General features: G+C 38.7%; 1 protein-coding gene across 16 annotated transcripts in view; it reads right to left on the reverse strand.

The window, feature by feature from the left end:
• ATXN2 (ataxin 2) overlaps positions 1 to 24,660 on the reverse strand; it is a 149,917-nt gene that overhangs the window by 53,412 nt on the left and 71,845 nt on the right. For 10 of the 16 annotated variants that reach the window (XM_030821405.1, XM_030821399.1, XM_030821398.1 and 7 more), the window contains exons 6-14: positions 19,764 to 19,888; positions 15,439 to 15,530; positions 14,440 to 14,637; positions 12,808 to 12,986; positions 10,725 to 10,970; positions 8,013 to 8,195; positions 4,031 to 4,228; positions 3,539 to 3,646; positions 3,198 to 3,268 (exon numbers count right to left, since the gene is read on the reverse strand). In XM_030821405.1, coding sequence (XP_030677265.1) covers positions 3,198 to 3,268; positions 3,539 to 3,646; positions 4,031 to 4,228; positions 8,013 to 8,195; positions 10,725 to 10,970; positions 12,808 to 12,986; positions 14,440 to 14,637; positions 15,439 to 15,530; positions 19,764 to 19,888 — 1,400 coding nt within the window. The remainder of the gene's footprint in view (positions 1 to 3,197; positions 3,269 to 3,538; positions 3,647 to 4,030; positions 4,229 to 8,012; positions 8,196 to 10,724; positions 10,971 to 12,807; positions 12,987 to 14,439; positions 14,638 to 15,438; positions 15,531 to 19,763; positions 19,889 to 24,660) is intronic. The other 6 variants (XM_030821407.1, XM_012510061.2, XM_030821396.1 and 3 more) reach the window with 2 other exon arrangements.

Below are 24,660 nucleotides of genomic sequence, written 5' to 3' on the forward strand. Positions count from 1 at the left end.
TCCCAGCTACCCGGAGAGGCTGAGGCAGGAGAATGGCGTGAACCCAGGGAGCGGAGCTTACAGTGAGCCGAGATCGCGCCACTGCACTCCACCCTGGGCAGCAAAGCAAGACTCCGTCTCAAAAAAAAAAAAAAAAAAAAAAAAACCCAGAAGAGTAATAAACCTTAATGATTGACAAAACAGTATTTTCTTAGATATGACACCAAAAGCTAAAGTAACAACAAATCAGATAAATTGGACTTTATCAAAATTAAAAATTTTTGTGCTTCAAGGGATGAAAAAGTAAAAAGACAACCAACAGAACAGGAGAAAACATTTGCAAACCATGTATCTAACAGGGACTTGTACACACAATATATAAAGAACTCCCACAGCCCAATAATAAAAAGACAACTCAATTTTTAAAATGGGTAAAGATTTGAACAGACATCAATCCAAAGAAGATATATAAATGGCCAATAAACACAACAGATGTTCAACATCACTAGCCATGAAAGAACTGCACATTAAAGCCACAATGAGGTTAACACTTTACACCCACAAGGATGACTATAATCAAAAAAGACAAGACAATAAGTGTTAGCAAGGATGTGGAGAAACAGAAACCCTCATACCCTGCTGGTGGGAATGTAAAATAGTGTAGATATCTTGGCAAATAGTTTGGTAGTTCCTCAAAAGGTTAAACACAGTTGCCATATGACCCAGCAATTCAACTCCTAGGTAGGTACACGAAAGAAATGAAAACATAGGACGAGAAAAAAACTGCACACTCATGTTTGTGGCAGTGTTATTCAGAATAGTCAAATAGTGAGAACACCACAAATAGCTACAAACTGATGAATGGATAAACAAAATGTGGTATTATCCACATCAAGGAATATTAATAGTCAGTCACAAAAAAGAAATGAAGTACTGAAACATGCTCCAACATGGATGAACCTTTATAACACTACCCTAAGTGAAAGAAGCCAGTCATAAAAGCCACATATTTTATTATTCCATTTGTATGAAATGGAATTTGCCCCAAATAAGCCCATCCATAGAGACAGAAAGTAGATTAATGGTTGCTTAGCGTTGGGAGTAGGGGAAAGAGAAGGGCTGGAGGCAAATGTGGAACAACTGCTAAACTGGGCATGGGGTTTCTTTTGGGGGTGAAGAGTATGTTTTAAAATCAACTGAGGAGATGGTTGTACAACACTGTGAATATTTTAAAAATCACTGATTTATACACTTTAAAAGGCTGATTTATATACGTAAATTATATCTCATTAAAAACCACTGATGTATACACTTTAAACAGTTGATTTATATATGTAAATTATATCTCAATAAAGCTGTTACAAAAACTTGCTAATTCACATGCTTCAAAGTAAAAATGTCGGCTGGGTGCGGTGGCTCACGCTTGTAATCCCAGCACTTTGGGAGGCAGAGGCGGGCGGATCACGAGGTCAGGAGATCCAGACCACGGTGAAACCCCGTCTCTACTAAAAATATAAAAAAAATCAGCCGGGCGTGGTGGCGGGCGCCTGTAGTCCCAGCTACTCGGAGAGGCTGAGGCAGGAGAATGGCGTGAACCCGGGAGGCGGAGCTTGCAGTGAGCCGAGATCGCGCCACTGCACTCCATCCTGGGCGGCAGAGCGAGACTCCGCCTCAAAAAAAAAAAAAAAAAAAAAAAAAACAAACAAACAAAAAAACAAAGTAAAAATGTTTTTTCTTCATGAGATATTAAATTCAATCCAAGTGTAGTATAAGAGGAGACTGAATGATGTTAAAAAAAATAATGCTAATGCTGAGGAAAAAATTCAAATGGGGAAGAATACCTACAGCAAGACATCATTTATAGCAAATTTAAGATTATGCAAAATATCATCTATTGCTCACAGATATATTCATATGCAGTATAAATATAAAGAACTGCACAGAAAAGAAACCCTTCCTTTTGGAAGGGAAGAGGGGGAAGCAGCTGAGGAGGGGCAAATACATAAGAGGAGTTTAACTGTGTTAGAATGCTTTATTTACTAAGCTGGGTAGTGGGCACATGATCATATTCAATATTCTTTGTATCATTTGTACGTGTTAAGTATGGTTTAACAAATTGAAAAACTTTTTTTTTTTGAAATGCAGTCTTGCTCTGTCGCCCAGGATGGAGTAGAGTGGCGTGATCTCGGCTCACTGCAACCTCTGTCTCCTGGGTTCAAGCGATTCTCCTGCCTCAGCCTCCCGAGTAGCTGAGATTACAGGCACGTGCCACCATGCCTAGCTAATTTTTCTATTTTTGGTCAAGACAGGGTTTCACCATGTTGACCAGGCTGGTCTCGAACTCCTGACCTTAGGTGATCTGCCCACCTCGGCCTCGCAAAGTGCTAGGATTACAGGCGTGAGCCACCGTGCCCGTCAACAAATTAAAACTTAACAACTGTTAATAGCATTAAAACTGAATAGATACATGTGCTGAAGTATGAAATAATAAGTAGTATTTTGAATGTTACCAATAAGTCAAGAATGAAGCTATTGTTAACACTTAGAAAGCTAAAACACAGGCTGAGGAAAGGCTACCTTTGCCTTTGATTCACTCATCCTTTAATTCAGCTACTTTTTTTAAAAGGCTGGTATTTAGATTTTCCTTTCTAAGAAGCTAAGTTTCAAGAAGATTTCTTGGTTGGTCTCAAAATCTACCTTGATATCTATAGTAAATAACGTGCAAAAGAATGAAATGACAATCAAGGAGAGATGTTAAGCAAAGTCTGTGCTAAGATAGAGAAATAATGTTACAGAAAGATTCTGACCACAATATATTTGTGTACAAAGTATAAATCTCCAACTACCTCAGAACACCAGAGTCCAGTACATCTTCCATTTGCCGCACTAGATTATTAATGACTTGGCCTTGCTCTACTAATATCTAGCTTCATTGAACAAAGTAATCAAATGACCATCAAATGAGTAAGCTGTGCTATGGTGGTTTCAAATGTCAGGGCTATACTCTCATTTGATACCTACATATTGTTGTTACCAAATCTCATGATTTTAGTTATCCCACTTAAAGGATGGGCAAAGACCACTTTAAAAATGTTCTGCTTTCTACATATATGGTTTGATGTTTCTGACTGTATACATAACACATTTTTATAAACAGATAAATCTTCAGTAATGTTTATTTTTTAAAACTCAAGTTCATCAGTTAGTACAATACTTACCCTAAAATCATTCTTAAATTTCTTTAAATCATCAATCTGTTTTCTATGTTCAGAAACAATTGGTGATATACCTGTAAAATTAAGAACTGTTAGACACAGGTTTATTTTTAAACTTTAACATCACATTCTTTTTAGTATGAGATGATAGAAATTAGAATAAGATATAAGATCAAAAAATAATTTCAAATATTAAATTTGGATTTTGGAATTTGTCAAGCAATACATTTATCTATCACAATAGTAAGAAGAAATGTTGAACAAAAATATTCTGTATGGGCATGAAAGTAGACATACTTCTTCCTATCCTACAGTTAAGTCCTAATGACTCTTTAAACTCTAACCTTTGTTTTCAGCTTTTGAGAAGCTAGGTGATGTTTCATTGGGCTTAATATTTTCTTTATTCCCTGCAGGAGAGTTCTGCCTCTGATCTTGAAGCCTGGAATCTTTAGCTAGAAAACAATTTTTTTAAAAAAATTCAGAGAAGTTAGAAAAGCAAAACAAGAAAACACTGAACAATAATTTTGATTTCCTATGTTTTTGGAAAATAATGCTCTCATTTAAATAGAGGCTTTTTTCCTTTGCAGATGTCATATGAAACACCAATAATTTTATTTACGTAGGTATCTGTCACCCAGGAATATTAACCTTTGTAACACAGACATTATATTAAATTAGTAGTATTAAACAACATCAAAATTTACATAAACTTTTAAATGTGCACTAAAAATACTTGTCTATGAATAAAAATAACCTAGAATTTTTCATATAATGTTACCCTCTAGCATTCAATTTCACAGCTGAGATTATGGATCCAGAAGCCCTTTGTTACGTACCCTCACTAGAAGGGGTAACAGCTCTGTTCGATGCAGGACTAGCAGGCGTAGGAGATGCGGCTGGAATAGGCATGGCAACAGCTTCAGTTGGAATAATACCAGCTTGGGGAGAAGCAAGAACTGGCCCACTGGGGGTATTTCCAATACTGTTCTGTCTGGGAGACCTGGGTCTATGAGTTTTAGGGGATAATCTTGGAACTAGAAGAAAGGGAAAATTTATTTATTACATTCTCAGTTCAAATGTTACTTCCTAAAAGAGGCTTCAGGCTTCTCTGAAGATCTAGGTAAAACAGTCCTCTCCAGCCCTTACCCTTTATCCCATTACTGTTTTCTTTTCCAAAATGTTAGGAATTTGCTGGCAATCAAAACCACAAGTATATGAAGAACAGCAGCAATTACTAACACATAAGTATGATTTTCTCTCCTAACTAAATGTATGAAGTGATTCTCCTGCCTCAGCTTCTGGAGTAGCTGGAATTAAAGGCACCTGCCACCACACCCAGCTAATTTTTTTGTATTTTTAGTAGAGACGGGGTTTCACCATGCTGGCCAGGCTGGTCTCAAACTCCTGACCTCAGGTGATCTGCCTACCTTGGCCTCCCAAAGTGCTGGGATTACAGGCATGAGCCACCATGCCCAGCCTTATACATTCTTTATAGCAACATCAAGGTCCACTGTGCAGTAATTAAGGAAACTTGAGACCCAAGTTAGTCAAAAGGGGAAGATAAAAGCAGGGTTTGCCTACATCTATCTAAAAATGAAAAAGTACACTGAAAATATTACATAAAACATAAAATACAGTACACCTGTATAGGGCACTTACCATAAACGGCACTCATAGGACTGGCAGTTGCCCTGGGTGAATCAGTGAATGAGTGGTGAGTGAATGTGAAGGCCTAGGACATTATTGTGCGCTACTGTAGACTTATAAACACTGTATACTTATACTACAGTAAATTTAAAAGATTTTTTTAATAATAAGTTAACCTCAACTTACTGTAACATTTTTACTTTATAAACTTTTAAATTCTTTTTTAACTTTTTCACTCTGGTAACAACACTTAGCTTAAAACAAACACATTGTACAGTTATACAAATATGTTTTATTTCTCCATATACTTATTCTATATGTTTTTCTCTAATTTAAATGTATTTTTCCTTTTTTTTTTTTTTATTATACTTTAGGTTTTAGGGTACATGTGCACAATGTGCAGGTTTGTTACATATGTATCCATGTGCCATGTTGATTTCCTGCACCCATGAACTCGTCATTTAGCATTGGTAGACAAATAATTTATCATGTTACAGTTGCCTACAATATTCATTATAGTAACATGTTGTACAGTTTTATAGCCTGTATTTATCAGATTGACATACACACTATTAAAATTGTGATTAGTTACACCGACATGGTTTGGTTCTGTGTCTCCACCCAAATCTCATCTTGAATTGTAATCCTCAAAATGCCCAATCTTAGAGGGAGGAACCTGGTGGGAGGTGATTTGATCACGGGTGCGGTTTCCCCCATGCTATTCTTGTGATAGTCAGTTCTCACAAGATCTGATGGTTTCATGAGTTTGACAGTTCCTCCTTCAAACACTCTCTCTCTCTCTCTCTCCCCCCCTCCTGCAACCATGTAAGATGTGCCTACTTCCCCTTCTGCCATGATTGTACGTTTCCTGAGGCCTCCCCAGCCATGCAAAACTGTGTCAATTAAACGTCTTTCCTTTATTAAAAAAAAAAAAAAAAAAAAAGCAGGGTTTGTATCCCATATGACTTCCAAGTATGTATCTAATAGGTTTCATATACCATTATAAACCTATCTGCAGAGCTCAGATTCAAAGGTTTAGAGAAAATGGTTCGATTATTTCATTTCAGTGTTTGTTTTTTTTTTTTTTAAGTCACAAGGGTCATGGAAGAAAACTATTATTCAGCAACTGCCATTTTTCCAATTAGTAAAAACAGCAAATCTATAATGCTATTCTGAGTGTATCTCCAAAACTATGCTTATACTCTCTCACTTCTAATCATGTTATTCTCAAAATTTATTTCCAGACCATCTAAGTAATGTCAAAAGATTAACAGAATAGCTGAAGCAGATTTTTTTTTTTTGAATGGAGTCTCGCTCTGTAGCCCAGGCTGGAGTGCAGTGGCACGGTCTCTGCTCACTGCAACCTACATCTCCCGGGTCCCGGTTCAAGCAATTCTCCTGCCTCAGCCTCCCGAGCAGCTGGGATTACAAAAACGTGCCACAATACCCAGCTAATTTTTGTATTTTTAGTAGAGACAGCGTTTCACCCTGTTAGCCAGGCTGGTGTTGAACTCCTGACCTCGTGATCCGCCCGCCTCAGCCTCCCAAAGTGCTGGGATTACAGGCGTGAGCCACTGCGCCTGACCGGCTGAAGATTTTTAAAATTTTTGTTTTCTTGGTAGTCTTAAGATAATTGAAGACCAAGGAAGAAAATAAAAAGTACAAAGGAATTTATGGTACAATTACATGAATGTGCATCACATGAAGCTGAGCAGAAATGTAATGCAACTAAAAACAGATTTAACACAGCTGGGTTTTGTTTTTGTTTCCTTAAGCTTGAAGATCTTGTTTCTTTTTTCTTTTTTTTGAGATAGAGTTTCGCTCTTGTCACCCAGACTGGAGTGCAATGGTGCGATCTTGGCTCACTGCAACCTTCACCTCCTGGGTTCAAACGATTCTCCTGCCTCAGCCTCTCAAATAGCCACCACACTCAGCTAATTTTGTATTTTTAGTAGAGATGGGGTTTCACCATGTTGGTCAGGCCGGTCTTGAACTCCTGACCTCAAGTGATTCACCCACCTCGGCCTCCCAAAGTGCTGAGATTACAGGCATGAGCCACGGCAACTGGCCAATCTTGTTTCTTTTAAAGGTTCTATGGACTGATTAAAATAGACTAAGTTTTTTTTTGTTTGTTTTGTTTGGTTTTTTTTTAAGTATTCTTTGTAAGCTCTTGCTCACCACAGTTATGGGAACAAAGCACTAAGGACTGATTGGCAAAGTAGCAAAAGCAGTCAGCCTTATTGTAAAATCGTGTCAACGTCTAATTTTTATACTTTTTTTTTTTTTTTTTTTGAGACAGAGTCTTGCTCTGTTGCCCAGGCTGGAGTGCAATGGCGTGATCTCAGCTAACTGCAAGCTCTGCTTCCCGAGTTCACGCCATTCTCCTGCCTCAGTAAGTAGCTGGGACTACAGGCACCCGCCACCATGCCTGGCTAGTTTTTTTTGTACTTTTAGTAGGGACACGGTTTCACCGTGTTAGCCAGGATGGTCTCGATCTCCTGACCTCGTGATCCACCCACCTCGGCCTCCCAAAGTGCTGGGATTACAGGCGTGAGCCACCACACCCAGCCTAATTTTTATACTTTTATAGCTGCTGTCAGCATATTCCTTATGCTAATCACAGATAAAACTTGGACCCTTCATTTGTATTTGATATTCCTTATTATGGAAATATAGTTGGGAATTAGTGCCATATACAGATGTTATAGAAACACACTACAATGTAAGCCAAAAATAAATGTTTATAGAATGTACTGATAAACAAAGCTGCTAAAAAGATAAGGAAATACGGTCCCTCCAAATAGTGTTACATACTGTGTTTGCCTCATATTAGAGAGGTACTTTACAAAACTTTGTGGTTTTATAACATATCTGTATTTATGAACCTTATAGGAATCTCATCACAATCCCATAATGTAGACTAGGCAAGAATTATTAACACTTTACTCACTGAGATATCTCAACTTCAGAATGAGTGTTTGACTTGCTTTAATATATGATGAATAAGTGGTAGAGCCCAGAATAAAAATATGGGTTTCCCAATTCCTGGTGATTCTACTATTTTTAACATATACATACTTACACTTCCTCAAACAGAGTTGTAGCTCAGCCCTCTTTACATCTAGTGTAATGACAAAATGAGTACCGTCATTATGCCCAAGTGTTACCTACCCCCACTGACCACTGATGACCACGTTCCCCCCGAGGGACTGGTCCTTGCTACTGGAGGAGTAGCTGCTTCACTGGGTGGGTTGTGGGATACAAATTCTAGGCCACTGGATATGGAACCCCTCCCAGCAGAAACTCTGTGATTTCGAGGATGTCGCTGGGCCTTTGGGGACATCCTTGGAGGCCCTAAGGAAGAAACAAGTGAACATCACATAAATGCCATGATGTTCATCAGTACTACTTTTCTGCTAAATACACCCATCCACACACACACGCACACACACTCACTCACTCTACAGTTTCTCCTTGGTTAAAAATAGAAAAAAAAAAAAAAAAAAAAAAAAACACCATACGTATTTTTTTGGCCATACTAATTCTTTCAGAATTATTTTGTGGAATGCCACAAAGTTTTATAAATAAATTGTATTATTTCCCTTTATACTATGTCTTATTTGTAAAGAAATATGTTACTAGAAATTATGACATGATAAAATATTTTTAACTTTCCATATATTTTACCTTTCCCTGCCCCAAATTTTCTGCATTACTTCTAAAATTAGAAAAAAAAAATTTAAACAGAAGACTATTAATCCCTATACACCCCGATACTACTAAAATATATGTACATGCCCTTCTTAAATTTCTCTAAAATTTTAGTTTATTTATCTCTTCTATCATGATCATCAATTTTAAAACTCGGCTTAAACCAGTAAGCAGTAACCTGTAAGCAGTTTCTTAGGCTTAGCAGGCTGTGAACTGAAAATTCTATTAAAGGGATGACTTGTATTAGTCTATTAATAGATGACCAAAATAACTGACATTTGGGGGAGAAATCAGCACTACGTGAATTGTCAAAATTCTACATTATTGATTCTGCCATGCCACTAGTGACTACTCTTTCTAAATCAGTCTACTGTGCATTAGACCAATCTATTAGGTAAGAAGAGTGGACAGAATGGCCCTCATCAGAGAAGCCTACTGGTGTTAACACCAAGCAAAAACTTTCCTAATGTCAAAGCCAAATCTCCTCACTCTCTCACCCTGCTGCCAAACTCTTTAGAACTTCAAATTAATGTGTGTTGCCAATAGATTTATTATTTTATTTTTATTTTTTTAAGACAGAGTCTCTCTCTGTCGCCCAGGCTGGAGTGCAGTGGTACGATCTCAACTCACTGCAACCTCTGCCTCCAGGTTCAAGTGATTCTTCTGCCTCAGCCTCCCAAGTAGCTGGGTATTTTTAGTAGAGACGAGGTTTCACCATGTTGGCCAGGCTGGTCTCAAACTCCTGACCTCAAGTGATCCGCCTGCCTCAGCCTCCCAAAGTGCTGAGATTACAGAGGCGTTAGCCACCATGCCTGGCTTCCAACAGGAATTTAAACATGAACATGATCTTTAGAAGAATGCTAATGTTATACACTATAATTTTCAAATGGAAATATTCAACATCTCTGAATGATGCAGAAGGTGTATTTCTGTGTGGTTAGTCCATGAGCAGTCCTTAAATTTTAATGTAATAAAGATGTTCATAGTCATTAATGATCATGTTTTATTTAATATATTCTCATTAAATAAACATCATTTATTCAAATGATGGACTGCAAGAGAAATATCAACAGAACTTTGCATTTAGTGACCACTATTAAGGCCCTTTCGAGCAAAGAAGTCACCTTGAAAATCAGTGGAACTTGCTCTTCAAGGTTAGATGCTTCAGTCAAAGTCATATGATCTGCCTGCTTAGATGGTAACAATTTATTTAAAAGTAGCCAATATGCAGGAGAAACATATTTTGTGCAGAAAACTTTATTAGTCCCAACATAAGCAATATTAACTAATTTTAATGAACAAATCAGATTAAAATTTTAACACAAATATTCAGAACTAGTATCAAAAGGACATTATGATTCAGAAAACAGGTTTTCAATATATGGGTGGCATTTAAATTAGAATGCTACCTTTCTACAACATATCCATGTATTTGATATGTGGCAATGATGGATTTAGCGCCAAATACTGAATAAGAATTACAAGATTTTATTCTTATTTTTGACGAGGAAAAAAACAGCTAAATATTCAAATTCATGTCATTTTTATCAATAATTTTATCTCAGATCAACGACTTCTCCCAGATTAAAGCAGCCTTTCACTATGTAAGATTGCAAAGCTAATTTTAAAAAAAATTACTCAGTTAAATTTAGAATTCTTCTGGCATTCTAAAAATCAAACTACTTTAATCTAAGGGCAGACACACAAAGTCAGCTATATGGGCTGTCACTCTCAAAAAGGACCCGGAAAACACTATCCCTGCCTATGGCCAACAGGAAGGTTCACTAGGACCTTGGCCAAAGAGCTATAAAATGAACCTAAGTTCAAGACGGGCTGAAGAAAGTTCATTTGTTTAACTACCATATACAGTGTGAATAAGGAGGGGGAAGGCTGTGGGGCAGACCCTTCTAGGGCTGTAAAGAAGCATAATTATCAGGCAGAGATAAACCCCCTTTTTAACAACAATTCAAGAGAGTTTATAGCTTCACACAACATTTATCAAATTTCTCTCTAATGAACAAAAGGTTAATAGAAATAGTTTTAATAAACTAAAGTTAAAACACAGAAATTATAGGTTATTAAATAATGAAGAGGAAACTATTTTGTAATTATAAACTCACATAGGAGTTAAACAAAGACAAACAAAAACATGAACAAATTGTGGTATTGTACCTTCTGAAGACATGCGTTTAGGCATAGTAGAGACAGGAGCTGGAGAACCATGAGCAGAGGGGTGAGACGGGGGTCTGGATGGCCGCGAGGGGGGCCTGGAGGGCGGCCGTGTAGGGGTGGCTGCCCGAGGTGGAAGAGAGTTGGGACCTGACTGGTAGCGAGAAGGTGGGCGAGAGGAAGGAGATGGGCAAGGCGATGGCCAGGGAACACCTGACAGAACAAATGATATGAAGGAAAGTATAAAAACTAAAGAAAAAAATGAGGGAAAAAAGTAAACAGAAAAAAAGTAAAATGACAAAAATGATTTCTTGTACATTTTAACCCTTTGAGGACAGTCATTTGATTTGTGATAAGTTTTAGCATAACTTAACTGACATAAATTCACATTTTACTTTAACCTCCTTAAGATTAAGTCTGTTTAAATGAATACACGTTCCCAAAGGGTTAATTAGGATCTACACACACTATTGAAGAAGACAGTTAAGACTTTGCCTATTAATCCTGCTTCTATAACTGTTTCTTAGTAACTGGTTGTTTAAAGGAGTATAACATACACTAGATAATTTCACATAATAAATCACAATAATTCCTACTCAGGAATAAGATTATATACTATATTAGTTTTAACTCTGAGGCATAACGAAAATAAGCAGTAGCTATTATATCCAGTTAGAAATGCTGGTTCCTTACAATTATCTATGATTTTCATCAGGTTTACACTTGAACCTAAAACTGAGTTTGAAATCTTATTAAGCAAGTCCCATTTAAGTAGAAATAAAACATTACTCTTCTGGAGTCACAGGAGTATCAAATGATAATATTCATTGCTCTTTCAAAAAAAAAAGTCTTGACCTCATTAAACTAGAAAAAGGGAGACCTTCTAAATAATTTATACAGTTAAACACTTATCTAAGCGACTGCTTAATAAATACTGCAACTACAAAGCAGTCATCACCAAATAAATTTATACTGATAGATATGCCTAGGTAAAGATACAGCTAGTATTTAACATTACATATCACTTACCTTAATCTTATCAAACAGTCCAGGTCTCCTCTCCATAGGGTTCCACACACTTGAGTACCATACATTTCTCAGCCCCCTTCAGGTTTTTTAACTTTAGAATTCTGTTTATAAACAGCTAAAATCTTTCCTCAGTGAGCAAAGAAATTTCACCCCCAATATTAAGTACTGAAAATACTCAAGAGTGTCCATTTGGAGAGGAATTCTGGAGAAAAGACTCAATGAAAACAAATGAAATTGGAAACTTAGTGTTCTCTATTTTCATCTTTCTAACTTTCCAAATTTAAATAGCTAAAATTGAATGTCCACTTTTTTCCCACAAAGTTAGTAACATACTATTGCTATTACTATTTCCATACCATCCATAGAACTGTTGTTCAGTATCCCTGATTTACGGAAAAGATCCACAACCTACAAGATATATTCAACCTAGATTTAGAGGTAGAGTAAAAAATGTCTTCCTACTAAAGATTCAGGTTTCTTTTACTTAAGTTGCTAAACTGTAACATCCACCCTTAGACTAAGGGTTGTTTTTGTTGTTTTTTAAGCACATTTCTCTAGTCACTTTCTTCACATGACTCTTGATCATGTCTTGTATTATAAGTTACCTCAGATCCTTTCTTGAAGTAAGCATAATATAGAAACAAATAATGAAAATTGATCTATATTAACCACAGTGTTGCACATAGGTTAGAATTTTCCATATAAATTATGTCTAAATAATTTTATTATCCAGTGTTTTTAAAACTGAGAACCTACCCAAAGTTTCCAATTTCTTTATATGTGGAGTGTTTTTGGCCAAGTGATTGTCTTGGGTTAAATGCAGCACTTTATCTCAGTACATCATGAATATTTCATCATGCTAAATAATATATATGCCAATAACGTATACAATGTTTTACTAATTTGATATCCACAAAAGCCAATTTTAAGTAATGCTGAAGTGAAAGCTACTCCCCAAATCATTAAAGTGCACATTCATATCAGTTATGTAAATTATTTTAAGTATTTAGAAAACTATTTTATCAATGATACTGACAAGTCTGGTCAAAATACTTGCCTCCATTAACTACTCTTTGGTCTGAACCAGAATTCGGGTTGAAATCTGAAGTGTGAGAAGTGGATCTTGATGGCATGGAGCCCGATCCAGGCTGGCCCATACGCGGTGAATTCTGTCTCCCACTTCCCCAGGATATGACTTCTCTATTTCTTTGTCCAGGAGGAATATATTTATTTTCCCTGAAAATGAGAGATCCTCTAAATCATTTTATTCTAGAAGGTACCAAGCCAATGAAACATATCTAGAAGTCATCTAGACAGAAGGGAATGCTTGTTACAAAAAGGTTCTACACTAAACCAAACTGCCTCACTACCAGATGCCCCTGTTCTTCCATCTTACCCTGAGTTCTAACCTCTGGACTGTCCCTTCCCTTAGATTCTGCTCCTAAGCACAAAGTTTAACAGATGTGTGCTCATTCTCATCCCACTTGACCTCTCTATGGCTGATTCTATCAATCTTGGTCTATCTTCAACATTTTTTGTCCTTCACTTTCTCAATTTTATTTTCTCTGAGATCTCTTCTCTCACTGGCTGTTCTTTGGTTTTTCATGGCTCCAATATCAGCAATGCTGATGAAACCTCAAACTGAACCGCCAGTCTCACAGTGTCAACATCTATCAGTGGACATGTCAATTCAAATCACCAGACTCTAAGCTGACTACCTTTAAGAGAGGATGCATCTCTTACTTTACTAGATAGGTAGCAGGTATTTCTCAACACGTTTATGGATAAATGAAAGACCCACAAGCCCCACATATGCAATTAGCTGCACAAATGGAGTCACTGTTTTTCCCCCTCAAACTTGCTCCATGTTTCCTATCTCTCTTACCAGCATATCCATTAAGTCACTTAGTTATCAAATAAACCTCAGGCTCATCCCTGAACTAGGTGGTTACCAAATTCTCACAGTTGAACTATTTCAATGCACTAACTGTTCTGGGCGTCTCAGCCAGTCCTCAATGCCCCAGGGTTTATTCACCCCATCTCCTTCCAACAGGGTGCTTTTTAGCATGACATGCCAAGTCCTTTAATGACCTCAGTTCCTACTATCAACTGCCACTGCTGCACCCAACACAGATCCTGTGTTCCAGACACATGCAACAACCAGCCCTTTCCTGAGCTGGCCAAATTTTCTCACATAGCCATGCTTGTACATGGCTTTTTATCAGGTGATAAATTCTTCTCCCAACTCTTCTCTGAGTGTCAAAGACCCTATTATCTTATCACAAAATGTCACCTCCTCGGTGAGGTTTTCTCTGACTCTACAGGTTATGCTAGCTTCTCCTCATTCTGTATGTTCCTAGTACTTTGAACATGCCTTTAACCAAGCAAATCATATTGTACTGCTGTGATTGTTACACGTGTCCCCCACCAGATCACTATTTTAACGAGCTCTTCAAGATCTTGGATTGCTCACCGTGATATACCAACACTTGGCTCCACAGAGCTTACTCTCAAAAGCATATTTTCCAAGATCACCGTAACCTTTTCTCTAACAGATCTTAAACCAATTCTACTTGCATTCTCTACCTAAGCTATATTAAAGGAAGAGGAAATATAATAACAATACACCGTCTCACACAGACCTTGAGTTGTGTATCCAAAATACTGCATCATGATTTCCTTTAAATACCTAGTGTTTATGCTGTGCCCCTCACGTTCACTGGAATTTCTCTGAACTGCTGTGTATTTTTCTTCCTCACTCCTATCATCATTTTCCAGGGCCACTCGAGCTTTGTACTGGGCACTTGACTCAATTTCTTCTGCTAACTGGTTTGCCCTTGCTTCCCGTTTTAAAAATTCTTCTGAGTTATCTCTTTCTAAGGGCACCCTGAAACATGAGGAAAAGAAAAGCAAAATGAGTACTTTAAAGCCACAGTTTATATATCTGTCATAATCAACTACTAAGAAAGTTTAGAGTTTAGAATACTGGTAAAAACAAAAACAAAAACTAAAACTAAAAGTTATAGTGATCTGTGTATTTATAAATCAAAATTCTAACTTTTTTTTCTGTTACCTTTTCTCCAGAGGAACATATTTCAAAAACTGGTTAAACTGTTCACCATAATCTCTGCCCTTGCAAATTTAGATATTTTTTAACAACTTAAAAGACAAAACCAGCCAGGCATGGTGGCTCACACCTGTAATCCCAGCACTTTGGGAGGCCGAGGCAGGTGGATCATGAGGTCAAGAGATTGAGACCATCCTGGCCAACATGGTGAAACCCCATCTCTACTAAAAATAAAGAAACTAGATGGGCATGGTGGCACGCGCCTACAGTCCCAGCTACTCAGGAGGCTGAGGCAGGAGAATCGCTTGAACCTGGGATGCAGAGGTTGCAGTGAGCCGAGATTGCGCCACTGCACTCCAGCCTGGCGACAAAGCGAGATTCCGTCTCAAAAGAAAAAAAAAAAAGACAAAACCAAAATTTGTTTAGAGCATAAAAATAGGGTATAGGCAAACTACATTTATTCCCTTTTTTTAATGGAAATTTATCACACTTGGTAATAAGGGAAAATTATTTCATGTAATTGTTTAACTTAAAAACTAACAAACATTTGTTCATCATAAATTAAGCTGATGAAAATCAAAGACAAATGCACTAAAATAAAAACAAACTTTTTAAACTTACGTATATGAAGATAAACTGCTATCATACGTAGACACTACACCATAATTTTCTTCATTATATCGAAACATATCATTGGGATCCCATCCATTAGACTAGAAGAAAATGAAGCTTGTTTTTCAAAATGACAAAGTATTTGTTCCCTTTCATTCAGTTATAACCAACATCTATATTAACAATATCTAACAAACTACTTGAGCAAAATTAGCGAATTAGAAAACAGGAAAAAATTTCCTTAAAAATGTTTTAGAAAAATACTTATCAGCCCCTCCAGTTGATAAATAACTATACAACACACTTATTTGAGCAGTTATTTTTAAAGTTTAGAACATTTTAATTACTTCATAAAATAGCCTTCAGATCAGGTTTCTCTAACCTGTAAAAGCTACCTTTCAGTAGAGACATCTACATTTACCTGTAACCTTCTTGAGATCACTGGTCCTCAGGTCTGTGGAGGACAGGAGGTACATATTTTACTTCTTTTAAACAAGGGATTCCACATGGAACAAGGGGTGCTTTTTAACAGCCAAAAATATTTCCAATGTTTGGGAGAAAGAAGGGAGAAGCCAATGTTTTCCCCCATATTCAACGATTCCAAGGTGGGACCATGGTACTACGTCCCTGGCAACCTCCCCTTCCTCCTGGGAATGCTCAAACGGGAAGGCAGCATGAAACGGTGAATAGGCAATCACTGGACAAAGTCACAAGAACTGGGCTTTAGAACTGGTTTTACCATTAGCAGTTGTGAGACCTCAGAAGTGGCAACTCTGGATCTCAATACCCTAACCTATAACCTCAGCATAGGTAACTCCACAATTCTACGAGGAAACTATAGGAAATTACCATTCGCAAAAGGGAGGCTGCCTTCTTTTTTTGGTGGGGGGGGAGCCAGGGGCAAGCAAGTTTATTAAGAAAGTAAATAAAAGAATCCTACTCCATAGGCAGAGCAGCTGAGGCTGCATTCTTTAACGTAAAAGAATCAACCAACTGGGCCACAGGCTGGAAGACTATTTACCAGTGAATATTACTGTCTGGATAATTACTTCTCTAATGTTTCAACTCCTTTTTTAAAGCCTTACTGGTGAAAAGTATAAAGTCCAGTAAAGGTTGTAATCCATCCCAGAAGAATGAACACATCAACCAAGCAATGCTGATGGCAACCTCAACGCTAAGGCTTGCCTTGAAGTTCACCTATTAACCTTGGGTCCTCCTGTGCTACTCCAGGTAAGACTATAATGTACGTCTACCACCACTGCAATTCCTTTTGCCAAACACATGGGCAGGAAATCACACTTACTTACGGAGGCTTTAAAATTACTTAAGTAATGTATGCCCTACGTAAAAAAAAAAAAAAGCACACAATATGGAAAGACATCCAGTAAAAAGTAAACGTCTTCCAATCCCAGTGTGCATAAATAACTACTATTAAGAGTTTTGGCCGGGCGCGGTGGCTCATGCCTGGTATCCCAGCACTTTGGGAGGCCAAGGCAGGAGGATCACGAAGTCAGGAGATGGAGACCATCCTGGCTTACATGGTGAAACCCCGTCTCTACTAAAAATACAAAAAATTAGCCAGGTGTGGTGGCGGGCGCCTGTAGTCCCAGCTACTTGGGAGGCTGAGGCAGGAGAATGGCGTGAACCCAGGAGGCGGAGCTTGCAGTGAGCTGAGATTGCATCACTGCACTCAAGTCTGGGCGACAGAGCAAGACTCCATCTCAAAAGAAAAAAAAAAAAGAGTTTCAGCCAGGCGCAGTGACTCATGCCTGTAATCCCAGCACTTTGGGAGGCCAAGGCGGGCGGATCACCTGAGATTAGGAGTTCGGGACCAGCCTGGCCAACATAATGAAACCCCGTCTCTACTAAAAATACAAAAAATTAGCCAGATGTGGTGGCGGGTGCTTGTAGTCCCAGCTACTCAGGAGGCTGAAGCAGGAGAATCGCTTGAATCCGGGAGACAGAGGTTGCAGTGAGCCGAGATCACACCATTGCACTCCAGCCTGGGCAACAGAGCAAGACTCCGTCTCAAAAAGAGTTTCTTGGGTGTAATTTCAGACATCTTCTAGGCAATAAGAATATGAACAGCTTTTTAAAGAAAAAAAAAAAATTCATGTCCGGGTGCGGTGGCTCATGCCAGTAATTGCAGCACTTTGGGAGGCCGAGGCAGGTGGATCACAAGTTCAGGAGTTCAAGACCAGCCTGACAAACATGGTGAAACCCTGTCTCTACTAAAAACACAAAAATTAGCCGGGCATGGTGGCAGCTACTCAGGAGGCTGAGGCAGGAGAATCGCTTGAACTAGGGAGGCGGAGGTTGCAGTGTGACAGAGCAAGACTCTGTCTCAAAAAAAAAAAAAAAAAAAAAAAAAAAAATCAAATAGGATCCCAGTGTTCTGCAATGTGCTTTTTCTGTTAATAAATCTTAGTTATCTTTCCATATTGGAACACCATTCTTTTTGGTAGATATGTAGTGTTTCAATTGAATGGTGACATCATAAATCTAACTCATACTATATTGACAAACACTTAGAATGTTTCCAGTTTTTCACTATTAGAAATAATGCTATGGCCAGGCATGGTGGTTCACGCCTATAATCTCAGCACTTTGGGAGGCCAGGACAGGCAGATCACCTGAGGTCAGGAGTTCAAGACCAGCCTGGCCAACATATAGTGAAACCCATCTCTACTAAAAATACAAAAATTAGCTGGGTGTGGTGGCGCACACCTATAGTCCCAGCTACTTGGAAAGCTGAGGCAGTAGAATTACTTGAACCCAGGAGGTGGAGGTTACAGGGAGCCGAGATCCCACCACTGCACTCCAGTCTGGGTGACAGAGTGAGACTCCATCTCTCAAAACAACAACAACAACAACAACAACAACAACAACAACAAAAGAAATAATGCTCGGAAAAAAAAAAATCCTGGTCGGGCATGATGGCTCACACCTGTAATCCCAGCACTTTGGGAGGCTGAGGTGGGTGGATTACCTGAGCTCAGGAGTTCCAGATCACCCTGGGCAACACGGTAAAACCCTGTCTCTGCAGAAAAAGAAAAAAAAATCCTCACATATAATTATTTGCATGTCTTATGAATATAAGAGGGCAAAAATAAATTACTAGAGGTAGAATTCCTGGAACAAAGTGTATGTGCATTTTAAATTTTGATTAGCATTGCCAGATTCTCTCCAGAAAGCCTCTATCAATTTATCCACCTCACCAATAGTGTAAAAGAAGTCTCCGTTTCCTCATATTTTTCATACAGGTGACGTGATGTACAGACTTGAGAACCATTATATTAGGTTATATATGATTCATTAAAGTTTGAGAATTAATGACATGTTGCCTGTGTATGTCCAGTTTTATTACCAGACTTGAGGTCAAAGTAGGACATTTCAGGCTTCCTGTCTGAGGAAGAGTGTCATTATTGAGCTGTTATGCCTTAAACATCAAACACAGATACGTTACAAATTCTCTTTCTACTGAATGGAAGATTCTACTCAAATACTGCTACCGTAACACTCATTTTTGGCAAGAGACTTTGCTTTGTATCTCTATGCTCTCTATCCTAAAGACAGAGTCTTTATTAAGCATTTGTTTTTATTTTTATTTCTTAGAGAAGGGGCCTCATTATGTCGTTCAGGCTAGACTCCAACTCCTGGGCTCAAGCAATCCTCCTGCTTCAGCCTCCCAAGTAGCTGGGACTGCAGGCATGTGCCAGCATACCCAGCTAAGCACTTCAAGTACAGATAATGCATTAAAAAGAGAAGCAAAACTAGTATGTGACAAGAGACATTTTAGAAATAAAATAATTTTGTGGAGAATAATCCCAATTTAAGACCAAGAAATTTATGTAATGCTTTAATTCCAACGTAACCTAATTATTTATCTTAATAATGACAACCTTTTCTTCAGACAAGAAGCTTAAAATGTCCTACTTCAACCTCATCTCTAGGTGAAGTCAACAATTAAGACACCACTTTCCTTAGGCTACCTTATTTGGCTGGATGTTAAAGCAAAACACACCGGCATTTCCCATGGTTTCTAATTTTAAGTTGCTTATTATTATTTATTTTAATCACAAAGAAGTAATTCATGAGCATCCACAAGAACAGACAGTACTCCTGCTTAACCCCTACAAGTAAAATAACAAACATTTTTCTTTATATATTGCTTGGGAGAAAGTCTCTAGTTACACAACAAACCTGCTGCTCTAAATACACTCACTACAATAACAACAACAAAAACACACTTAAATTACAACCAAGTGACAGGATGTCATATGTATACCACACTGACCACAGAGTCTAGCACTAATTACAAAGATGTTACTTACTACGTCATTTTCCAAAGCCTCAAGTTCCTCATTGGCTGTGAGTTCACCTGCATCCCAGGGCTCCAGGTCCTTCTCTTTGTGTTCGCCATTCACTTTAGCACTGATAGCAGAGTCAGTAAAAGCATCTGCAAAGAATGGTTTTGGTTGAAAGTTTATATATCTGGCAATCAGCTACACTCACACACGTGAATTACCAACAAAGACATATGTTAAAAAACAATTACGAAAAATGAATTTCACATAATTGTTTAACTTAAAATCTAACAGAAACATTTATTGAACATAATTTAGGTTGATGAAAACAAAAGACAAATGCACTATAATAAAGGTAAACTTAAAACTTCTGTATGTGAAGATAAACTGCTATCTAAACTGATAAGGAATATATAGTATTCAGTAAAAGTATGCTTTCACATTTAATTTGGCAAATGGAATCACAGATGACTATCAGTAAAGGTATTTTCTTCTCATATAATTTTAAGCCACATGAAGCATTTTTGTTTGTTTGTTTTTTGAGACAGAGTCTCGTTCTGTTGCCCAAGCTGGAATGCAGTGGCGTGATCTCGGCTCACTGCAACCTCCGCCTCCCGGGTTCAAGCGATTCTCCTGCCTCGGCCTCCCAAGTAGCTGGGACTACAGGTGCGTACCACAACGCCCAGATAATTTTTTGTTATTTTTAGTAGACGAGGTTTCACCGTGTTAGCCAGGCTGGTCTTGGTCTCCTGACTTTGTGATACCCCCACCTGGACCTCCCAAAGTGCTGGGATTACAGGTGTGAGCCACCGTGCCCAGCCCACATGAAGCATATTTTAATGTATTGACATAATTCATTAAATTATATTACAGGTAATTACTCTGTGTGTCTCAGAAGTGACCAAGAAAATTTCTGGCCAGATGTGGTGGCTCATGCCTGTAATACCAGCACTTTGGGAGGCCCGGGTGGGCGGATCACGAGGTTAAGAGATCGATACCATCCTGGCCAACATGGTGAAACCCTGTCTCTACTAAAAATACAAAAATTAGCTGGGCATGGTGGCACATGCCTGTAGTCCCAGCTACTCGGGAGGCTGAGGAAGGAGAATCGTTTGAACCCGGGAGGTGGAGGTTGCAATGAGTGGAGATCACGCCACTGTGCTCCGGCCTGGCGACAGAGTGAGACCCCGTCTCAAAAAAGAAAAAGAAAAAGAAAATTTCTATCAATCCATCAAAAATATCTTTTTTTTTTTCTTTTTTGAGATGGAGTCTTGCTCTTTCACCCAGACTGGAGTCCAGTGGCACCATCTCAGCTCCCTGCAACCTCCGCCTTCCAGGTTCAAGGGAATCTCCTGCCTCACCCTCCCGAGTAGCTAAGATTACAGGCGCCCACCAACATGCCTAGCAAATTTTTTTTTTTTTTTTTTTTTTTTTTTTTTTGAGATGGAGTCTCACTCTGTCGCCCAGGCTGGAGTGCAGTGGCGCCATCTCCGCTCACTGCAAGCTCCACCTCCCGGGTTCATGCCATTCTCCTGCCTCAGCCTCCTGAGTAGCTGGGACTACAGGCGCCCGCCACCATGCCCAGCTAATTTTTTTTGTATTTTTAGTAGAGACGGGGTTTCACTGTGTTAGCCAGGATGGTCTCGATCTCCTGACCTCGTGATCCGCCCGCCTCAGCCTCCCAAAGTGCTGGGATTACAGGTGTGAGCCACCGCGCCCAGCCCCAGCTAATTTTTGTATTTTTAGCAGAGACAGGGTTTCACCATGTTGGCCAGGCTGGTCTCGAACTCCTGACCTCAGGTGATCCACCCACCTCGGTCTCCCAAAGTGCTAGGATTACAGGTGTGAGCCACCATGCCCGGCCTAAAATATCTCTTTTGTTTAATGGATGCACTAATTAGATATACCTTCAGAGTACTTGCAGCCAAATATATGTGGATTTTGTTTTTAACTTTCCATATTCATGTCTATGTGCAGTGGTCAATATCCCAGCAAACTCTTGCCATTAGTAAGTGAAGCCATTCCAAGTGGCTTAACCCCTCCCAGAACCCACTTCTTCATATATAACCACTCTGCTATAACATTCAGGCCCTACAGTATTACCTGTCTCAGAAAGTTCAGGTAGCAGGCATACCTGGACTTCCTATTAACACACTCTCACTTTGTGTTATTGAAGAGTACTGACTTATGACAGCAAATGTAGCATCCACATGTTAGCTGACCATACTGCTGTCTGGCACAGGAAATTTTCTCTAGTTGGGAGTTAGACTCAGCTAAATAAAGGCCCACTGGGCAATGATGGCACTAGGAAACACTCTGTAGATATAGGCTTGCATTTAAATGACTGGACCCATAGGGTACCACCTACTACGAACTAAGGAGTAATACTTCTGCTGATCTGGGTCTGCTGAGGAATATAAGCTCCCAGCCACTGTTCCTTCCCAGTACTGCAAGTTGTCACTAAGAGGAGGAAGCGACGAATCAACAACTAAACACACAATACTCCTAAAAAAGAGGTTATTCCAGATGGATTTTTTATTTGGCAATGCTTCTGTTAACTGTCATTGTCTCCCTAATGGGCAAAGTGATGCCAAAATAAGAAATCTGAGCCAGCAAATTAAAGCATGGAACTTCAAGCCTAGCTAATTCTAACCTCTTCTTATCCCAAACTGGGTGTGGGTAGGTATGAGTGTGTGTACCTTTACATCAGGGAATAAAAGCATTAATCTACCTCTGGGCTTAGCTGCCAGCTCCACCAGCAGCACTACTCCCATTGCTAGCAATTCTAAGAGCCAAGAGTGTGCTGAGGGAGTTCCCCAGAGCAGCAGGTCTCAGCTGGGGGTGGAATGGAGCATTCACTAGAAATGGCTGAATTTTGGAAAATCTCTCTAAGAGATTCTAAGAGACTAATGCTATCTTACCAACACCTCATCTTTGCTGAAAGCTACTGATGGCACTAGAAATCTGACCTTATTTGATACTAACCTGAATCAAGTCCTTCTCTACATTATCTTAAAGTTATGTGGATTGCTGGCAAAAATTAATTTAACCATGTGTATTTTCAAGAATGTGAAATGTTCCAAGAAAACATCAAATGATAACCTACCTTAAGATCCTGAAATCCCTTTAATTCTCACAACACTAGACAAAAAACTACACTATAGGAAAATTCCAAACCAGCCATATTATCTTCTGGAAGAAGCAACAGGACTGTTCCTTTACGTGTAAGATCCTGTTAATGTCTTAATCATACCAGTTTTTGAAAAGCACACATTTAAGTAAATAAAATATTTATTTAGATAGAAGCTCAGCATTAAAGACAATACTCTTTTGATTCAAGAAATTAGAGCTCAAAGCAGCCAGAGATTTTTATAGAACCATATAAACGGATTTTTTTTCTCCCTACAGGGTATGTGTGTGTGTGAAAATATTTAGAAAATCTTGAGTCAAGCCGCCTTCAAATCAAAAGATCCCAAATGTACACACAAAGTAGCTTAAATATGTTTTTACGGTATTATTCTAAACAAATTTCTAAAAGGATCCCCAAGTAAGAGCCAATGTGGAAAAGCAAGCAAGCACCTAAAACTTTAGCAACCCAGGCTTTATTCCACTGACCAGAATTTAGGTTAAGAGAACATTATTAATAAATCTGTTTTTCTCAATGCTACATTTTAATCTTAAATCTTCTGTTTACAATACCAAACTTTTTTTAAAAAAAAGTATTCACAGGTTATGTAGCAGTCTGGTCTGCTTTTGAGGCAGAAATGGGGAAGGGGAAAACACAGAAGTGTGATTCTATAAAGAATGATATTCCTTGATTTTAAAATTTCACCAAAAGTAGCTCTTTCTAAAGATGAGTAAAGGACTTAGGGGAAGATGTGCAGAAGTGGAGAGTTAGCACAAAATGAGGCTATAGCATCAGGATGCTGAGAAAAACCCTGGCTATAAGTAATGCATTTCAGGCCAACATTGCATCATTAGCTAGAAAGGAAGCAAGATCTGGGTATCCATTCTGCACTATTAACAATATCCACTATCGTAAATTCTGATTTGTTTTAAAATGGTTACAAGTTTGGATTTTTGTTTCTGGTTTTTTTTTTTTTTTTTTGAGACGGAGTCTCGCTGTCTCCCAGGCTGGAGTTCAGTGGTACAATCTTGGCTCACTGCAAGCTCCACCTCCCGGGTTCTCGCCATTCTCCTGCCTCAGCCTCCCCAGTAGCTGGGACTACAGGCGCCCGCCACCACGCCCGGCTAATTTTTTGTATTTTCAGTGGAGACAGGGTTTCACCATATTAGCCAGGATGGTCTCAAATCTCTTGACCTCATGATCCGCCCACCTCGGCCTCCCAAAGTGCTGGGATTACAGGTATGAGCCACCGCGCCCAGCCTTTTGTTTCTATTTCTTTAAAAAAAAGTTGTTTTTTTTTTGTTGTTTTTTTTTTTTTTTTTTTTTTTTTTTAGAGATGGGGTCTTGCTCTGTCACTCATGCTGGAGTGCAGTGCTGCAATCACTGCAGCCCTGGGCTCAAGCAATCCTCCCGCCTCAGCCTCCCAAGTCACTGAGATTACAAGCATGAGCCACCATGCCCGGCAAGTCTGGATTTAAAAAAAAAACACTGTTGGTAGTAAATAGTACAATGTTGTAACCAGGATTCCTGCAAAGTAGAGAAAAAACTGGCTCTAATCTACAGGCAACTGTGGGAATTTGCATGCAGATTTTACCAATGCCATAAGTCAAAGTATATTAATTTTCCATCATCCCCTATGGTGAGAAACAAAAGCATTGTAAGAACAAGATGCAAGAATACAAAGTGACTATTAGAAAAGTGTTACCTGTTTCTGAAGGAACTACAGGCATAGAGAGAAAAAAGGAAAAACATAAAAACCATCAGATGAGATGATAAAGAATTAGTTTTTCAATTTAT

The sequence above is a fragment of the Nomascus leucogenys genome, chromosome 10 (genome assembly GCF_006542625.1).
Source record: "Nomascus leucogenys isolate Asia chromosome 10, Asia_NLE_v1, whole genome shotgun sequence".
Lineage (NCBI taxonomy): Eukaryota > Metazoa > Chordata > Mammalia > Primates > Hylobatidae > Nomascus > Nomascus leucogenys.